The sequence below is a fragment of the Glycine soja genome, chromosome 5 (genome assembly GCF_004193775.1).
Source record: "Glycine soja cultivar W05 chromosome 5, ASM419377v2, whole genome shotgun sequence".
Classification (NCBI taxonomy): Eukaryota; Viridiplantae; Streptophyta; class Magnoliopsida; order Fabales; family Fabaceae; genus Glycine; species Glycine soja.
In genome coordinates, this window is record NC_041006.1 from 6380974 (window position 1) to 6401611 (window position 20638).

The 20638-nt window shown below is 31.9% G+C and overlaps 2 protein-coding genes and 1 pseudogene across 2 annotated transcripts; 2 read left to right on the top strand and 1 right to left on the bottom strand.

Annotated features, from left to right (window-relative positions):
• Nucleotides 1-234: 234 nt before the first annotated feature.
• On the bottom strand, nucleotides 235-2780 carry LOC114411512 (expansin-like B1). The gene is made up of 4 exons (XM_028375167.1): nucleotides 2606-2780; nucleotides 2083-2192; nucleotides 1288-1599; nucleotides 235-570 (listed from the first exon to the last, which is right to left on the bottom strand). Exons 1-4 carry the CDS (start codon nucleotides 2715-2717, stop codon nucleotides 379-381), a joined length of 726 nt encoding a protein of 241 aa, XP_028230968.1. The 5' UTR covers nucleotides 2718-2780; the 3' UTR covers nucleotides 235-378.
• A 2447-nt stretch (nucleotides 2781-5227) lies between these two features.
• On the top strand, nucleotides 5228-7165 carry LOC114412218 (expansin-like B1). Its single transcript, XM_028376030.1, has 4 exons — nucleotides 5228-5480; nucleotides 5617-5729; nucleotides 6123-6434; nucleotides 6744-7165. The coding sequence occupies exons 1-4, from the start codon at nucleotides 5345-5347 to the stop codon at nucleotides 6915-6917; spliced, it is 735 nt and encodes a 244-aa protein (XP_028231831.1). The 5' UTR covers nucleotides 5228-5344; the 3' UTR covers nucleotides 6918-7165.
• Nucleotides 7166-10775: 3610 nt separating this feature from the next.
• LOC114413837 lies at nucleotides 10776-20026 on the top strand (annotated as a pseudogene).
• The last annotated feature ends 612 nt before the right edge of the window (nucleotides 20027-20638 follow it).

The following is a 20638-nucleotide window of genomic DNA, read 5'->3' on the forward strand; positions in this document are numbered from 1 at the left end:
TTGTTTCTGTTAATTACACTTGACTGAATATAAATCATGACATTCAATATGAAATGAGGCTTATAAGTACAGTACGTAATTTGCGGATTTCCATATGCAAATATATCAATTTAAATTTAACAACATCAAGGCATATGTATTTTATTCATATTCATATTCCATGCAGTCTTAGATGGAAACTATGTAAGTACATGAACCCCATTATTCTAGTCCATTAATTTGACAGAAGTGCATTACAACAACATCGAGTACTGATAACAAACAAATTAACAGAATTAATACAAGTACTTATTATTTGTAATAGTTTCATCGGGTCTGAAAGTGCATGCGTATTTTTCATAAATAATTATTATTAGAATACATACACATCTGTAATTATTATTTGTAATATGTTCCTGGGATCTGAACTTTGGTGTCATAAGTTGCTCCAGGCTTCCAATTAGCAGGGATTTTCGCCTGCTTCCAAAAGCCCGCTTTAAACCTCAAGAGGATTTCACCACTGGGTGGGTTAGCAAAGTCAAACACTGCCCCATAGGACCTGCGCAGTGGTTCCCATCTTTGTTGACTCTTCTGCACAACATTCCAATAACCAAATTCAATGCAACTAAACAAGGAGACAAGTAATATTGAACTTGAACTATCAAGTAAAATTTAATAAACGAATCTGTAAATATAGCCAATATATATACATACCGAAATTGCTATTTCAATCTAATAATTCAGAAATTTAGAAATTGTTACGTTAAAAATTGCAGGTATGACTATGAGGTCAATCAAATATACATAATGCTTAGGAAAAGTATACTTAGACACGCTCAGACTCCAAATTCTATTCTAGCACGTAGTGAGAAAAAAAAAAGGAGAGTAATTGGTTTTAGTGATGCGCTAAGAAATCAGTTGATAAAAGATAAAAAAATATAAATTTAATTTTTAAATATAAAAGTGTGATAAATTAATTTAGTAATTAAATTTATAAGATCATTTAGTGATTAAGTTATAATGTTTAAAGATATTTTCATAATAAATTATGTTTTTTTAAAGATTTTGACATCCAGAAATAATTTATCTAATATTTTTACATATTAAAAAAGATTAAATTAAAAAATTTTATTTTTAAAAAATTAATTTATTAACATGTGACACCTTCATAAATAAATTTGATTATTTATCCGTAAGAAAAAGATAGGTGCAACGTTAGATGATAATATGCTATTGATGTGACCGATAAGAGAAAAAAATATGAATGAAATATTAAAGATAATGAAGAGTTAAACTATGTTTATATACCAGCCACATCTCAACTGCAGTGATGTCGCGTATTCCATTTACGTCGAGAATGACAACTGCAAAGTAGCCTGGGTTTTTGCTGCTCTCCTGGACACGGAGCTTGATGTTGCCAGGGTATCTACAGGGCACCCTTTTGATTACAATATCGCCCATGTCATGTTTGATCCGATTTGCACATCCAGGTTTGTTGTGTACTAATATTGACAAGGCTCCAGGGCTCAAGGTCAAGCTGGAGTTTCTTCTGTCTCCCTGTGCATCACTTACTACCACGTATACTCCCTTCTCATCGCAGCATTGCAGTTTGCAGCATACCTAATTCATCATCATTATCATTAATTATATTATATATATTTGATAAATTAAAATACATAATTCTCACCAAGCCATCATTAGAAACATGGACCTATATCAAAATAAATTATTAGAAATATTGATACTATTGAATACTTCCTCCGTTTTTTCTAATTAACTGTCAGATTTTTGCAGAATTTTTATTATGGTAAATGTTAATTAAAATCCTAAGATATTGACTAAAGAATTTAAAAAAATATTTTTATTAGGAGGTAAAAAATTATATTATTCATAATTTTTTTTATCTCTTATAATTTATATAATAAATATATTTTTTTAATTTCTTAATTAATTTACATGTGCATTCATTCACTGTGTAGTAAACCTCCACCATTATTTTATTAAAATAAAAAAAATTATGGCATTTCTTAATTTTTACATCATTATCTTAAAACACATAAAAAAAAGAGAGGTAGGAGAAATTAAGGAAAGAAAAGTGTGTACCTGATAGCATGTACCACAGCCAGCTCCATCCCTCCATAGCGGCTCAGACACTGCTGCGACAATGCCATTATTCACCGTCTTTCCATATTCGCCGAACCCACAAGCTCCAACTAAAATATAATAAATATTTGTTATGTGTGATTAACTGTCACGGTGAGCACTTTGTTTCTATGAAGCACGCCACATCTTAAAATATTTGGGTTTGAGACTAATTCAATATCACAAAATCAACTTATAAAATGAGTGTTACATAGAAGTATAATTAATTTGATTGTAATATCACTAGTGGATATGAGATTCCAAGTGAGGGACTAAATTTCTCAAATGTTTATGAAAGAAGTTAAGGGAAAATAGTCTCAAAATATAATAGCCATTAGTGAATGGATGTGAATTTGCTCCCCCTTCCCAAAACATGGCCACACATCCTAATTCCTAGCCTGCAGACAAATGTAATTAAGCCTGGTACAAACAACTACAGGAATATAGATTGATAGATAGATGGCTAAAGAGGGGGCTCACATACTTGGATTCCAGTAATCATCAACAGGGCCAATATATTCCTGACAGTTACACAGTGCAGGGAAGAACAATATGACACAAACTAGCCCAAGTTGGTGCTTAAAACTGAGTTCCATATGCCTAAATTATAATTAAGTGGCCAATGCTACAAGGCAAAAGTATAAGAAAATGAGAAAAAGGCTTTATGAGAGATAGGAAAAGTAGAGATACAGAGTCATATATTTATATTTCAGCCGCAGTCTTTGCTAGGTACGCATATGATCTATGCTTAAGAAATAATAATAAGAAAATTTTAAACCCTAAATCTTAAAAGATTTTTTTATAAAAATATTAAAAATAATTAAAAGATATTAGGATTCCAAAGTTATCTTTAATCATATTTTTTTAATTAAGAAAATTTACAATTTAAAAAAAAATAGAGGATTAATATGAAAAAAATAATAATAATAAAAATTAATAAAAAATATAATTTGATTAATTAAAAAAATTAATAATATCAAAACTCCCTTATATTATTAGGGACATCGTAGAAACTCTCCACATGACATAACAGTGGCGGTATAGTCATATTTCCAATATTTTTTACTAGATGTTTTTATTACGAGTTATATATTTCGCGTTCCGTGAACCGTTCACTGATTTTGAGCAGTAGAATCTAGCTTCGGATGAAAACAATTTTGGATAAGCACACATGATTTGAACACCATTTTGCGTTTAATATATAATTTGGAAATTTGGGCATATATATTTTAAGTTTGAATATATGCAACTTTGATTGATTTTTTTAAATCTATTTTCTAACTTCTATGTACTTATGCGATAGTGCACATATATACTCCCTCTATCTATACCATGATGTTCTCTAGTCATGTAAATTTTGACCGCAATCATCTGCCGGTACCTTGTACGATAAGAAATTAAAGAGGGAATTATACACTAAATGTTGAGCTATGTGTTGGCATATCTAAGCATTTAGTTTTGTTAGAATGACGAGGTAGACTTTCCAATTGGATAAAATCATGATAATAGGGTCACTACTAATTATGTATTAACCATATATAACATAATCAATTCGACTACCGAACTAATATCAGACGAGAATACTAATTCTACGGGTGCTCATGGTTTTTTAATGAAGCTTAATTTTTTATACGTGCATGGAACAAAATAATAGATAAGACCTTATATATAAATATATTATAATGTAAACACATATTTTGGGATATTTATAAATTGATCCAGTTCAATAAAACCAAAAAGATTAATCCAAAAAATTAAAATCTAAAAAATCTGAAAATTTATGGGATTGAATCAGATTTCTTATTTGATTTTAAATATAGATTCAATTCAAAATAAACTTATATATAAATATATTTTATATATAAATTCACGATATCGCTCATGTTTACAGTTTTATATCTTATATATTTATAAAATTATCATAAAATTTATACTTTTTGTTAAAAATATATTTAATTGAAGATATTTTTTTTATAACTATTTGATTTAAGTTATATAAATAGAAGAGAGATCAAGTTTTGCTTGGCTGCCACACTCACATGCAACTCTTCTTGGCTTTGCCTTTCAAAATTAAAAAAAGTTACTCAAAGAATAACTCTGAGGAAGATACTTTCAATCTTTATCTTTCATTTGTTTAATATAATGACTAAATGTAAGTTACTTAGAACAATTAGATTAAAAAAAAATAAGAATGATGGATAATTATTTTAAAATTACTCTTGAAGTATCTTTCATATCCCTTCTCATGTAAATATAATTACCAAGTTAAATTTATTTTTAATCGTATGTACATATTTGAAGAATTACACTATTAGTATTAACTATATTTTATTTTGTATAATCAGTATTCATGATAAGAATATTTCATTTTAATATTATTGACTATAAATATATTTGAAGAATTAATTATTAATATGAAAAAATTACTTTCCATCCTCATATTTTCGTTTTCTTTTAACCCAGTTAATAGTGGGTATTACTTTGATGTAGATTGTAAATAACTCACCGCGGTGTCCTCATTCATTCTTTTAATGACATGTGACGGTCTTTCTTTGCCAATTGCCACATCATATAATAATTTTTTTTTTCATTTTGCAATTAAAGTCTAAGCATTATTCTACAAATTTGATATTTTTTCTTTTTATTTTTTATTTGTAATTTAATTTTTTAAAAGACTGTATAAATTCGATGTTGTTTCCCACTCCCACCCACCGTGCGACTTTGTGTGTCGTGATACTTGGAATTATTGTCATACAACTTAATTACATATATATAAAGGCAGATTAAATTAATAATCAAGTTAGATTAGAAGTTTACATATATAGGACCTGCGTAAAGTGTTTTTTTTTTTTTTTTTGGATCAAGTTGGATTAATTCTAAATTATGCACCAAACGCATAAAAGGGTTCTGCTGATCTTGCGTGTTTATCCAAAAATGTTTTAAACCGGTAGACTTTACTATTCAAAATCAGTTCACAGTTCACAGAACCCGAACGAAATATTCAACTTTAGAAAAGAAACCCATACCAAAACAAAGGAAATAGGACTATATAGTATATACCACCGGCGGTATGCGTGTGTAGTAAGACCAAAGGCTGCATTATAAATACTACTCCAAATCTATGCTTCCAATCCAATCTCATAAAGCCTTCTCTTTATCTCATTGTTCACTATCCCGATCGTAATTACTTCCTAACTTTGCGTTTTGCGGCATATAATTTGCCATGGAACTCAGTTTTAGGCCACAACTTGGGCTTGTTTGTGTGATATTGCTGTTCCCTGCACTGTGTAACTGCCAGGAATATTTCACCAAATCAAGAGCAACCTATTATGGTACCCCTGATGGCTACGGGACTCCAAGTATGTGCTTGTTTTGAAAATTGAAACTAAATAAGTTTACTTTAAAGATGCAGGCTTTTTCATTTAGAATGCTTTTTATTAGAAGTAAAATGTGCAGTATCACATAACAAATTGCTATTATTTATATATATTTCAGCGGGAGCTTGTGGCTATGGCGAATTTGGACGCTTGATGGATGGGTATGGTGGAAGAGTCACTGGGGTGTCTGGGCTGTGGAGGAATGGAGCTGGCTGTGGTACATGTTATCAGGTACCTACTTTTCTTTCCTTTAATTCTTTTCAACAATTTTTGTACTATTTAGGAAAATGTTTGATGATCCAAAAACCTATTTAACACCTAGAGAAAGAGAAAGAGAAAAAAATAGATATAATAGGATTATGATATGATAGAAAAAAAAAAGATTTTTTATGAAATATTTAAAATAAATAATAATTCTTATATCATTACTAATTAATTAATTACATGTATCACATTTATTATTGTATCGATCAAGATTGTTTCCCATTAAAAGATATTTGTGGTGTAGATCACAAAATTTGCCAATCGAAACAAAATATTTATGCACATTGCAAGTAATTTGCACTAATTATGTATTAATAATTAATTAATTTATAAAAAAAAATGATGATGATGGTGATTCAGGTAAGGTGCAAAATACCAAAATTGTGCGATGTGAATGGAGTAACCCTAGTGGTAACAGACTATGGTCAGGGAGACGGAACAGACTTCATCATGAGCCCACGTGCCTTCTCAAAATTGGGAGTGAATAAAATAGCATCTGAAGAGATTAAGAAAAAAGGCACAGTGGATATTGAATTCAAAAGGGTTCCCTGTAAATACACCGGCAATGTCTTGTTTCATGTCCAGGAAACTAGCAGCAACCCTGGTTACTTCGCTGTTGTCATTCTCTTTGTAAACGGAAAATACGACCTCACTGATGTTGAAATGTGGCAGGTATGTAAAAATAAGACACCCTGGTTACTATCTCCGGTTCTTTTTGTAAGAAATAATCAATGATATACGTATAACTTATTTCTTATAAATGGGACAAGAGTAGTATCTTGCTGGGCTCATGCATCAATTTTCAACGTAACAATTTCTAAATTATTAGATAGAAACTTGCAACTTTGTTATGTATATGTTGGCTTAATTTACTTATAGATAAGTTTGTTTTATTTTACTTGAGAGCGTTTTCGTTCAATTATTCATTTATTTGTCTCCTTGTTTAGTTGCATTGAATTTGGTTATTGAAATGTTGTGCAGAAGAGTCAACAACGATGGGAACCACTACGCAGGTCCTATGGGGCAGTGTTTGACTTTGCTAACCCACCAAGTGGTGAAATCCTCTTGAGGTTTAAAGCGGGTTCTTGGAAGCTGGCGAAAATCCCTGCTAATTGGAAGCCTGGAGCTACTTATGACACCAAGGTTCAGTTTTAATAGAAAGAAAAATGCAATCTGCATGGGATCCCAACAAGAGATTACAAATAAGCTCTAGTATTACTCTGTTTGTAATTAGTGTCAATGTTATTGGTCATGTTTCTATTTTCTAAAGGGTTGGAATAATGGGGAATATTCATCTAATTCCCCCTCTAAAATTACATGTAATATGAATAAAATAAAAGTGTTTGAAGTTGTTAATCAAATTGATAGTGACGCCGGCATATGGCAATCGGCAAATGACCACATTTCTAAGAGACATCTATGTTTGAATAGGAATTGAAATGGGAAGGAAAAAAAATAAAAATGAAACAAATAGAGAAGATAGAAACCGAGGCAATTTTCAATTAAAGTAAAATTTAAACTTAGTTGGAATGATAATTTTTTTTATCAGCAAACTATTTCGAATGATAAAATAATGAAATGAAATATTTCTTTTATATTTGTTCGATTGGGTATTGAAGAAAAAGGGGAAAAAAGAAGAAGTGCACATTCTCGCTATAAAATAAAAAATGTTTAATTTCTCTATGAGTTTACTGATTCATGATTTAATGAGATTGATATCTATCATGGAGCATATGCCATATGCAGCTTCCGTGTCAGTATCTTTAGAACTTAGAAGGTGTGTAAGTTATAGTTTAGAGATGGAAGAAAAAGTTTCGATCCATGATAGTTTTTTATGGGATACATAAAAAGCTTCGATCACTACTATAAAAGAGACTTTCTACATTGATTAAAATATGCATTATACATCGGTTATTAATCGTTATTGTAGGAGATGTCGTAGAAAGTTTTCACTTTCTACAATAGTTCAATAAACAATCGTCTTAAAAAATGATATTTTTTAAAGACAGTTTTTAGCTAAAAATCATCTTAGAATGATATATTTTCTAAGACGGTTCTTTAAAAAATCGTCTTAGCTAGAATATATTTTTTGTTAAAAAAAATTAAAAATATATAAAGGATTCTAAGACGATTTTTAAAAAATCATCTTATAATATAAACATTCTAAGACGATTTTTTAGAGAACCGTTTTAAAATGTGTTTTTTTTTTAAAAAAATAAAAATTAAACTCCAGCATAAGACTCTCCTCCAACAATATAAAATGGATTAGCCTTGAATTCCAAAAATTGTTGAAACCACTGCCAATTAAAAAAAAAACTTAAAAAAGTATAATTATTACATATGCTTCGGGTATCATTGTGACGGCAAACAAACAATTAATGAAGTTTGGTGTATATATCAATAAATATCTATATACTAAAATTGAAGTATGTGGAAAATACTAAAATACCCATGGTTGAGAGTTTGACAGCTGTCCAATTTTTTGGTTTTTTGGTCAAAATACCCATAGCTGAGAGCTTGACACCTGTCCAATTTTTTATTTTTTGGTCATTTATGCCCTTCTAGGTTGGGTTGGTTTTCTGCCACCTTGCTGCCAAGTGTTATTTTATGGTTATATGGTTATGGTGTTAAGCCACGTAGCTTGGTGTGTTGTTGAGTGATTAGATTGTCGTTTCCAGTTTTGGTGGTTGGTGGTGTACGTGGCTTCTTTTCTAGCGTTTTTGAGTCCTTTTCACTAGCAAGTTCCAAGCTGCTAATTTATGCTGGATCTGCATTTGTTTCACTTTTTTCATTTGTTTTTAGTTGGCTTCCGTCTTCAATATACCTGTTCTGTTGTTTAGCATTTTGGCGTGAGGCTGTGGTTTCCAGTTCGTGATTTCCGTTCTTCTGTGGTTGAAGGTTCGAGTCAGTTTTTTGTTGTTTGATGGTTTTGGTCTGTGCATGTTTATGTTCTTCTAGCACGTGTTCTGTTCTATTCTTTATTGTTCACAAATTCTTGCTTTTCTTTTCGTTGGCTTGCATTTGTAGTTGTTTTTTGGATTGCATTTACATGGTTTTTGAGTGATCATATTATTCCTTTAGAGCTATAATAATTGTTTGGTTCTGTTTTTTTGCTTTTTGCTGAGTTGACTATTTTGTTTTTTGTCTCTTTTCACTGGCTTCGATGGTTGGATTGTATTTACATGGTTTTTGATTAATCATATCATTGTTCGTCTGCTGTGCATGTGTGTTTTTTGATTAACCATATTATTGTTTGTCTGTTGTGCATGTGTGATTTTGTCAGGTTTTTGTTGTTTGGTGATTTTGGTTTCTGCATGTTTATGTTCCTTTAGCACGTGTTCTGTTCTGTTTTTTATTATTTACAAACTCTTGGTTTTCTTTTTTTTGGCTTCCATTTGTCTGTTGTTCATTGGATTGCATTTGCATGGTTTTGGATTGATCATATTATTCCTTTAGAACTATAATTGTTTGGTTCTGTTTTTTATGTTTGCTGAGTTGGGTATTTTGTTTTTAGTCTCTTTTCACTGATTTCGATGGTTGGATTGCATTTGCATGGTTTTTGATTAACCATATTATTGTTTTAGAGATGTAGTATTTCGGCTTTGCTTTTCTGCTGTTTGCTGACTTGCCTATTTTGTTTTTGAGTTGAGGTTGTTGCATGTATTGGCTGACTAGATTAATTGATAGTCTAATACTTTTTGTGGTATGTTGGCATTGATGGAAATCTTATTGCATGTGTGGTTTAAGGATGGGTTGGCATTCTGTTTTTCAAAAGTTAAACTTTGTTGTGTTTGTTTTCGGCCCTTCTATTTGTTTGTTGATGGTTGCAATATTATTTGTTCGGAGATATAATTTTTGTTTCTGCTTCTCTGCTATTTGCTGATTTGGCTTTTCTTTTTTGGTTCAGGTTGTTGCATGTATTGCCTTAGTAGTTCAACGAATAGTATCATAGTTTTTATGATATTTTTTCATTGATTGAAATATTATTGCATGTGTCATTTAAGTCTGTGTTGTTATTCTATTTTTTGTTAGCATAATTTTCTATTCTAAATTGACCATCATTCTTTACATAGCATTTGCATCATTTTGGATTTATTACATTTTTCATTTAGAATTGGCAGGTCTATGTAATTTTATGGCGAGGATTCCTGACAAGATTAGGTCTATTGATGGATCAAAAGAGACGCTTAAGCTTGTTGTTAGAATCACTGATCTGTGGTTCGTTGGGACTCCCAACAAGTCTGAGCAAGCGGAAAAGGTTTTTGTTGATTCTGAGGTATATTTTGTGCTCTCTATTTGATTGTTGAATTGTTGTTCATATCATTTATTGATTATATAGTTTTCATATTTCAGGGTGATCAAATTCATGATATTTGTAAATCGGACCACCTCAAGTCTTGGAAGGTTGATTTGAAAGAGAATTGCACTTATGTTATGCATAATTTCAAAGTTGTCAAGAATGATGGTCAATTTAGAGTGTGCGAACATAAGTACAAGTTTGTTTTTTATTGGAGTGACGGTTGTTAGAGAAACTGATTTGCATGAACTGCCTGTGAATTTGCAAATGTTGTTGCTGGCAATTTTGTGTCTGGTCTGTTGGTTGGTGAGTACAGTCACAATTTGTGTTTTCATTTTGATCATAACTTCTTTGGGTTTTTTTCAATGACCTGTTTTCATTTCTGGTGGTTTAAGATATTATTGGGGTCGTTGATCAGGTGGTCTTTCGGCATGTTTCATCAAAAAATACCAGGGTTGTTTTTAGAATTAAGGATTTGAGGTTATGGTTAATCACAATTTTTGCTATCTCCTATGTATATTTGGTTATTTAGAGTTTATATTGTCGATGATTTTATTTGTCATTTTGCATGGTGCTTATGTCTATTTTATCCTTATGAGGTGATAGATGTAATGTTGATTTTTTGGTGTAGTGGTGAAATTTTGTCTTGCACACTTTGGGAGAATTACTGTATTCAGTTCCTATCCTATTTGAATGAACATGGGGATGATGGGCCGATGGTTATTATATTGACACATGCCAGAATAAAAGATGCGCAGGGTAAGTATGATATTCTATTTACTGATTTGGATACTCAACCGATGAGTTTTGTCGTTGCTGTTCTTGGCATTTACAGGAAGTTATCCAGCTTCAGTGAGCAATTCTTTCAAGGCATCAAAACTATTGATTAATGATCCTATATTGGAAATTCAGGAATTTAAAGAGAGGTATTTTGCTTATCATCTTTGCTTTGTGGCTGTTAAATTCATGTGTCAATCGTCTTGACTGTTTTCTGTTGCTTTATTCTATTGATTCGATTGCCTTAGGCTTTTAGATTTAGGTGTTGAGGTGAGTCCAGTTTTAATACCTGGCGATCAAGCAAGTTCACAAGTTTCAGGGGGAAGCCAGCTATCATCAAAGGATTCGTTTCTTTCAAAAGCTGAAATCAAAACTATTTTTGAAATCAATGGCATTTCTGAGGTGGACCTGTTATATGTGTTTATTTTATATTCATTGCAATTGGAAGTCGAATTTGCCTAGATTTGTTTGCATTCATATATTATAGCTAATGTGTCTAACAATGGCATTTTATTGTTGACAATTTGATTGTTATGGTTTTTTAAAAGGACGTTGTTTGTGTTACAGTGGGGACTATTAGCAAAATAGTCATGGATAACCATTCATGATGTTATCCAGCTTGTGTTCAATGTCATAGGAGAACTGACATCCAAACAGGACCATTCACATGCGGATGTGGCAAGGATAATGATCAACCTGTTCTGAGGTAATTGGAGTTTTAGTCCATTAGCATGTTTTATTCAGCATTTTGTATTTGACTAGCATCTAAATTGGTAGGTATAGAGTTGAAATCATGGTTACCCAAAACAATGAGAGTAGCAAGTTTTTGCTCTGGGATCGTGAATGTGTTGAATTGATTGGTGAGACAGCTGATGATGTGAATAGGGTCAAGATTGAAGTATGTTCATGCCTTATCATATGTTGCTTCTCATCTTATGTATTATATTTTGTTCTTTGAATTGTAACTGGTAGCTGGTGGATTTGTGTTGTTTCTGGCAGGATGGTGATCTTGATTTGAATGCTTCCCCTCAAGCACTTGACAAATTTTTGGGTCATGTGCTTGCTTTTAAGGTCAGGATTCAATCAAAATTCAAAAATGCAGTTGTTCTTAGATACTCAAATGACCTAGATTTGATCAATGTTGTTCTTGAGATGATGTCTGATAGTGAGGTGTTCTTTTCTGATATCTATTTTAGCCGTTGTTGTCATAATGATATGATTCATGAGTTTGACTATCATCAACTTATATATGGTGCATGCATGTTCCAAAAATAGATCCTTCCAATGTTGATTGCAATAATGCTACGCATGCTGAATGTGTAAGTTAATGTTGCTGTCATGAACATCGATATCTTATATTGTTTTTTATTTACCAATTTATGCTTTATGCAACAATCTCCGTCTGTCACAGCTGACCATGATCCGGTTGCCGAATTGCCTTTAACGCCCAAAAAGCGGATGTCATCTGATGAAGTTGATGATGAGTTAGGAAGCTCGCAAATTTCCCCAGCCCAACTATCGTCTAACAAATTAACAAGACATTCTCATAAGAGCCAATTTAGCTGATTCTAGATTCTTATTGTTGTGTTTTCACGGTGCTATTAAAATATTGTCATATTGGACAGACAATTATGTAGTTTTTGTTATCACTGCATTTGCCAATTCCCCTGGCGTTTTTTCCCAGTATGCTTATGCTTTGAACATTTGAAAACCCTTTTTTTGGATTCATGCTTTTAGACGTTCTAAATTGAGATGTGTCCATATTATGTGTTCGTGCTATAGTATTGCAAGTTTTCTTATATTAAATATGACACTAAAAACAATTGATTTTCCCAGTATTCATTGTTTGGTTGTCCTCGATACAATTGAACTGCTGTTTATCATACCTTTGATGGTCTATATGGTTCTAACAAATTAATGGAGGAGTTAGCCTAAATAAAAAAAACAGTGAAGGAGATAAATTGATGCTCAAATAACATCAAATATTAAAAAACAACCAAGGAGGAAAATTTTTAGCTACATTGGCGATCATGTTGTTACTCGATATTCTCGCGTTCTTAATCTGTTTCTTGGTTAACTGCTTAATGAATTCCATTCCCATCTGAATTGCGAGAAAATAACAACAAAAAAACCAGATTAAGAAAAAAATAGAATGCAGAGGATTGTGTTAAATTTTTAGTTTCAATTTTCCTTCTCAATCGAGGTGCTCTTTAAATTAATCAAAGTTTTTATCCTGACATCATATTTCCTCATTTGGAATGTGTTTGCCATGAATGTTATCACTCCATTTTTTTAGCTATCACTGCTTTGCTAAAATCATGTGTTCGATATTTCAATTGCAATTTTTCACTTCGTTGATGGCTTAAGAAACTGTAATCTTGATTTTAACTACAGCAAAGTAGAACTATATAAAACAGGTCTAATCTATGACCAAGAGAAATCAAAGAAAAATTTGTGATGTGCCGGACAAGGTTACATAATGCCAAATAAAAGATGTAAAATAGAAATTTCATATTTCAAGTTGAACACATGAGCTAATAGATTTGAGCGTACAAATTAAACAAATTTGTGTTAGTGAATGCAAAATTCATCAATATATATACAATGTCTTCCATTGCAAGCTTAGTAGCAGTTACAGAAGTCAATATTTCCACCAATGACTATGATCATTTCTACCTTACCTATTTTCCATTATGGCCTTGGTTTATGTGTCTAGATTGACACCAGAGTCCTAAAAAGACAATATCTTTCATTGCAAGCTTAGCAACAGTCCCAAAACCCATTTTTTCCCGAAACCAAGTGTCATGATTTCTATATTACCAATTTTACTAGTTGTTAATGTTGCATCATAGTTTTGCTATGTCATCTACCTTTGGTCTCATCTCTTTACCTTACAATTCAGTCAATTCTATCATTACCGTTTTTCAATATACAGAATTAGCAACATGCAAACATATCTAATCCAGGAAATTCCACCACTAATAGTCAGCCTATAATCCATAACCAATGAAATGCCTCATCTCCGATTTATTCCATCTTCTAATTTTATTGTAGTTTCTGCAGATTTAAAATAAGCATTTGGTTCTTCGTTTGAACATAAATCTATTGTTTAGTTTATAATTCACTCAATTCTGCCTTTGGTCATTATCAACATGCAAAACTATCAACATGCAAAGAGATCTGATTATGCAAAAGCCAGGATCAACAGAAAACGTATTATGCAGCAAAAGCGACATGGTCATGCTCAGTCATCTTCACAACCAAGAGTTAACTGCACTTCAGAATATAATAGTGAGACATCTCATATAGCATGTTCTGCAAGAAATCAATTTACTTAGTTGTCTTAATCACATTTTCTTTTGTTTTTCCTCTATTTTTTAGTGATTGCGTCTGATTCATCAGAAAGTGAAGATTTTGAATCTACACAAGGTACTGAAAAAAAATGTTTCATGCTCTTTTTTGCTATGGTTCAAACATTGCTATTATATGTATTTCAAATTTATGTCACCACTAATAGTCAGCCTATAATCAAGAAGCAATGAAATCCTTCATGTCCGATTTTTTCCATCTTCTAATTTTATTGCAGTTTCTGCACATTTAAAACAAGCATTTGGATCTTTGTTTGAATGTAAATCTATTGTTTAGTTTACAACTAACTCAATTCTGCCTTTAGTCATTTTCAACATGCAAAGAGATGTGATTCTACAAAAGCGATGATCAACAGAAAATGTATTATGCAGCAGAAGCGACATGGTCATGCTCAGTCATCTTCACAACCAACGGTTAATTGCACTTCAGAATATAATAGTGAGACATCTGATACAGCATGTTCTGCAAGAAATCAATTTACTTAGCTGCCTTAATAACATTTTCTTTTGTTTCCTCTCTATTTTTTAGTGATTGTTTCTGATTCATCAGAAAGTGAAAATTCTGAATCCACACAAGGTACTGAAAAAAAAAATGTTTCGTGCTTTTTTTTGCTATGTTTCTAATATTGCTATTATATGTATTTCTAATTTATGCAGGTTCAGACTCTAATTTTATGACTCCCTTCGAGGATTGACTCCCTTCGAGGATTGTCAATCTCCAACTAATCAGCCTGTAATCAACACTGAAGGTAATGATTATAATTCTAATTTCCAGTTTCAGATGCTACTGTACATGCTCTTAAATTAATATTCAAAATTCTTATCATGATATTGTACTATGATCTTGAACAATTTCAGGATATTTTGATCTTGGTGATCAACTCATCCAATGTAGATATTGTAATGCACAAATGTGGTATGGTGAAAGAATATCAAAAAATAAGAATTGTCAGAATCCAAGGTTCAGTTTATGTTGTGGAGATGACAAAGTTGAATTGCCATTATTACAAAATCCACCCCAATATCTCCAACAACTTCTATTTCATGATGATACAATTGATAGTAAAAATTATCAACATAACTTACGAGCATACAACATGATGTTTGCCTTTACTTCTGCTAGAATTAAGCTAGATAAAACAATTAATAATTCAAGAGGACCTCTTGCAATCAGAATACAGGGCCAACCATGCCATAGAATAGGCAGTCTATTACCAATGCCTGGGAAAAACCCCAAATTTGCACAGCTATATATCTTTGACACAGAAAATGAAGTGCAAAATAGAATTAATGTCATGAGGTAGAAGTTCTTTTATTTCTGTCAGTGAGAAAATTATTCATTCACTTACAATAGTTTGTGCAATTATGAATATTTTTAAATATTGTTTTTTCAGTCAATATTCCGGAATTCATAATCATATTATTTCAGCTTTAAGTCACATGCTCGATCAACACAATTCTCATGCTAAAAGTTTTAGAATGACCAGAGATAGATTGGCAGGTGATCAAGCCAATAATATCAAATTGCAACTCATAGCTGCTCAGGGAAAAGATGGTCGTGTATATAATATGCCTAATGTTCCAGAAATTGATGCACTTATTATTGGGGATTTTCATCCAGGCTCAAAAAGAGATATTATTGTTGAAACTCAAAATGGAGAATTACAAAGAATCCATGAACTTCACCCTAGTTATCTACCACTACAGTATCCTCTACTCTTTCCTTATGGAGAAGACAGATATAGAACTGACATACTTCACCGTTGTACTTCATCCAGCAAAAAAAGAAAGCGAAACCGTCTGACAATGAGAGAGTGGTTTGCTTATAGACTTCAATCCAGGTGAAATGAAGAACAGATTTTATTGCATTCTCGAAAATTATTTCAACAATTCATTGTTGGAGGTTATACCATGGTGGAATCTGAAAGACTTAGCTATATCAGAAACAACCAAAAGAAGCTTAGAGTTGATAAGTATTCTAGCTTACAAACTTCATTGGATACTGGAACAGCTAAAGGCTTAACCAAGGGAAAAAGAGTCATCTTACCCTCAACGTTTGTTGGGAGCCCACATTATATGGATCAACTTTACTTTGATGGTATGACAATATGCAGTCATGTTGGTTTTCCAAATCTTTTACTCTAACCTGTAATCCAAATTGGCTTGAAATTCGTAGATTACTTTTACCTTTGAATCTCAAACCAACAGACAGGCCAGATATTGTATCACGAATTTTCATATTAAAATATGAACACATGCTGTTAGACTTAACAAAGGGTCAATTACTGGGAAAAGTGGTTGCATGTAAGTTGACCATCATTTTTATACTTAAATACAAATATAACTTGGTCATTTGGCCATTTTTCTTTGTTGTATAACACAAATATTAATGGCTAAAATATTACAATTTAACCAACACTTTTACAGATATGAAATACAGAATTATACTTACCATCGTAACTTTATCTTTTGTGGATCACAAATATGCATACTATAGAGTTTCAAAAACGAGGACTCCCTCACGTGCATTTATTACTATTTCTACATCCAGACAATAAATATCCATCTTCAACTGACATTGATCAGATAATATCAGCTGAAATACCTTCCCATCAAGATGACCCAGAACTCTACAGATTGGTGGAGAAGCATATGATACGTGGCCCATGCGGAATTTTACAACCCAACTCTCCATGTATGAAAGAAGGCAAATGCAGTCATTTTTATCCTAAACAATTTCAGCCTCAGACTCTTTTGGATTCAAACGGTTATCCAGTCTATCGTAGAAGAAACAATGGTCATTCAATTTCAAAGAATGGTGTTATCATTGATAACATATATGTAGTACCTTACAATCCAAAATTACTGAAAAAATATCAGGCACATATAAATATTGAATGGTGTAATCAAAGTACTTCAATCAAATATTTATTTAAATACATAAACAAAGGCTATGACAGGGTGACTGCTGTTATGTTTTCTGATAGCAATAACGCAGCTCAAAATGTAAATATTCAAAATGATGAACTTAAAGAATATCTAGATTGCAGGTAATTTCATCTTAACTTGCATAATTTATTTTCTCACTATTATTTTTACTAAACAACCTATATCACAGATACATTTCTCCCTGTGAAGCTGCTTGGAGAATATTTACTTTTCCAATCCACGGCAGAAAGCCTGCTGTTGAGAGATTGTATTTTCATCTTCCAGATCAACACAACATTCTTTATGAATATCATGATGATATAGATGATGTACTATCAAAATCAACTATTTCAGATTCAAAATTCCTAGCTTGGATGAACACTAATAAACATTTTGATGAGGCTAGGAATCTAACTTATTCACAATTTGTGTCAAAGTTTGTATATAATAAAAGAAACGGATCATGGCAACCCAGAAAAAAGGATATACCATTGGAAGACTCATATGGGTACCACCAACCACAGGAGAATTGTTTTATTTAAGAATGATGCTTGGCAGCTGCAAAGGACCTACTTCATTTGAGGATATCAGGACTGTTGCGAATATCCAATATCCAACATATAGAGAAGCATGTTTTGCAATGGGCTTTCTACAAGATGACAGAGAATATGTTGAGGCAATCAAAGAGGCCAAGGACTGGGGCACAACTAATTATCTAGGGAAATTGTTTGTATTAATTCTATTAACGGGTGCCATGAGCAAACCTGAAGAAGTTTGGAATCAATGTTGGCATTGACTAGCTGATGACATTGCATATCAATATACTAAATCAACAATCAACTCAGGTAGGCTGTGACAGTTTTTATGTTCCACAACAATGGTCAGAATCATTCACTAACAACTTGATTTTTATTTTTTATTGACTAACAACTTGCTTTTTTTCTTAGAAGTACAGATCAATGATGATACGCTTAGAAATTTGACATTGATTGAAATTGAACAACTATTGCACATAAACCAAAGATCACTAAAAGACTATCCTACAATGCCATATCCTGAGGATATCAACCTCACATCCTACCTACAAAACAACTTGGTATTATCAGAACTCGACTACAACCATGATGCAATGAGATCAGAATTTGAGCATCTTTTTGCATCCATGACAGGCAATCTACCTATTCATATATTATAAATTCTATTAATGACAGTTAACATCTTACAAAAAATGGTTATTGCGAATTATAAATTATATTGATGCTCTTAATATTCTATTAATAACAGGAAATCTACCCTCACTTAATTCTTTCCATCAATAACTAAATTAATCTTCATTTCAATATAACATTAGCTTACCTATCAATGCAGATGAACAAAAAACAATTTATCACTGAATTATCCAAGCTGTCAACAACAATGAAGGTGGAATGTTTTTCCTATACGGATTTGGAGGCACAGGAAAAACATTCATATGGAGAACATTAGCAAGTTCATTGAGAGCAGAGAATCAAATTGTGATTATTGTTGCTTCTAGCGGAATAGCCTCTCTATTATTACCAGGAGGCAGAACTGCACATTCCAGATTTAAAATTCCTGTACCAATTTTTGAAGACTCAACATGTAATATCCATCAAGGCACCGAATTAGCAGAATTATTGAACCAGACAAGTCTAATAATTTGGGATGAAGCACCAATGGCCCACAAATTCTATTTTGAAGCGCTTGATCAAAGTTTAAGAGATATTATCACAAATAAATCAAACTCAAATCAAATATTTATTGGAGGCAAAGTTATAGTATTTGGTGGAGATTTTCGCCAAATACTACCAGTCATTCCAAGAGGAACCCGCTCAGACATTGTAAATGCAGCAATCAATTCATCCTATCTATGGGATTCATGTGAAATATTGACCTTGACAAAAAACATGCGCTTACACAACAATCTAGAATCAGTTGATGAACAAGAAACTGCCACATTTGCTAAATGGATTCTAGACATTGGAGATGGAATTATAAATGATGAAAACGATGGTTATGCTACAATTCAAGTTCCTGCTCATCTACTCATTACTCAATATGATGATCCAATCAGTGCTATAGTCAAATCAACATTCCCAGACTTAGATCAACACCACAATAATCCTGAATTCTTTAAATCCAAGGCAACACTAGCTTCAACAAATGAAACGGTAGAACAAATCAATCATTACGTGCTATCCTTCATTCCAGGTAATTATATCATTACTTATTTAATTGACTCTTGCTCAATCAAAAATATAACCAATGAAATTGTAATTTTGCAAATCATAGGTGACCACATGGAATATCTAAGCTCTGATTCCGTTGATAAATCAGAAACCAGTGAGGATTCGTATTTCCAATCAATTACTACTGAATTCCTTAATTCATTGAACACATCCGGTTTGCCAACTCATTCTATCATACTTAAAATTGGAAGTCCTATAATGTTGTTAAGGAACCTCAACCAAAATCAAGGTCTATGTAACGGTACTAGATTAGTGGTAACAAAGATGGCAAAACATGTAATTGCAGCTGGAATTATCTCAGGTAAAAACATTGGCCTTGCTGTTTATATTCCAAGAATGTCAATGTCCCCTTCACAATCACCCTGGCCGTTTAAACTATTAAGAAGACAATTTCCGATTATGCTATCTTATGCAATGACAATTAACAAGTCACAGGGACAATTACTATCCATGGTTGGACTTTATTTGCCGAAACCGGTATTCACTCATGGCCAATTATATGTTGCATTGTCAAGGGTCAACTCAGCAAAAGGATTAAAAATTCTGATTCATGATGATCAGCAGAAAAGCATGAATTCCACTACCAATGTAGTATACAAAGAAGTGTTTAGAAATATTAAAAGTTAAATTTCAGTTGTTTAATATCAGGTTCAATTCTATTGTCATGCTTTTTCAAACAGTCCTATTCTTTAATAATCAATTGTTCAATATTATATTATCACTGCATTATATAATTTGAGTTATTACAATCTTCAATACAATTCAATTGATATTAAATATTGAGAATTGACTCTCAATTTCAATTCTTTTCTGATGCTTTCTGAGCAAGACAGCCTGAACAACGAACAAGTTTAGAACTTAGTTGCACAGTAACATGTTATATTTATATATAAATACAAACATTGGAGCAAAAATTGTTTCTTCTTTCTTTTAGCTACTTCTGTTTCAAGAAAAAAAAATCAATTAAAACCAACCAAAAAAGGAAGAAGGGCTAACCCATAAAGTTTCTTTACATATAGGGTAGACCCCAAGAAAAAATAAAATAAAATAAATCCATTCAAATAAAACATAGAAAGAATTGACCAAAACAAGCGTAAAATAAAGAGATTTATGGAGAATTCCGATAATTTGTTGCGTTTGATCAAAGTACCTGGAGTCACAAACTCCAATAAATAAATAAAAAGAAGGAAACCAGAAACAAGGATGGAAACGCACAAGTTGAATTAGCGAAATATTATT

Coding starts and splice junctions, on each gene's coding strand:
- LOC114411512 (XM_028375167.1), bottom strand. CDS start 2,717: ATGGAACTCAGTTTTAAGCACCAACTTGGGCTAGTTTGTGTCATATTG. Junction 1,600..2,082: donor GCTGTGGTACATGCTATCAG/GTACACACTTTT, acceptor ATGATGAATTAG/GTATGCTGCAAACTGCAATG. Junction 571..1,287: donor CTGCAGTTGAGATGTGGCTG/GTATATAAACAT, acceptor AATGTTGTGCAG/AAGAGTCAACAAAGATGGGA.
- LOC114412218 (XM_028376030.1), top strand. CDS start 5,345: ATGGAACTCAGTTTTAGGCCACAACTTGGGCTTGTTTGTGTGATATTG. Junction 5,481..5,616: donor TGATGGCTACGGGACTCCAA/GTATGTGCTTGT, acceptor TATATATTTCAG/CGGGAGCTTGTGGCTATGGC. Junction 5,730..6,122: donor GCTGTGGTACATGTTATCAG/GTACCTACTTTT, acceptor ATGGTGATTCAG/GTAAGGTGCAAAATACCAAA.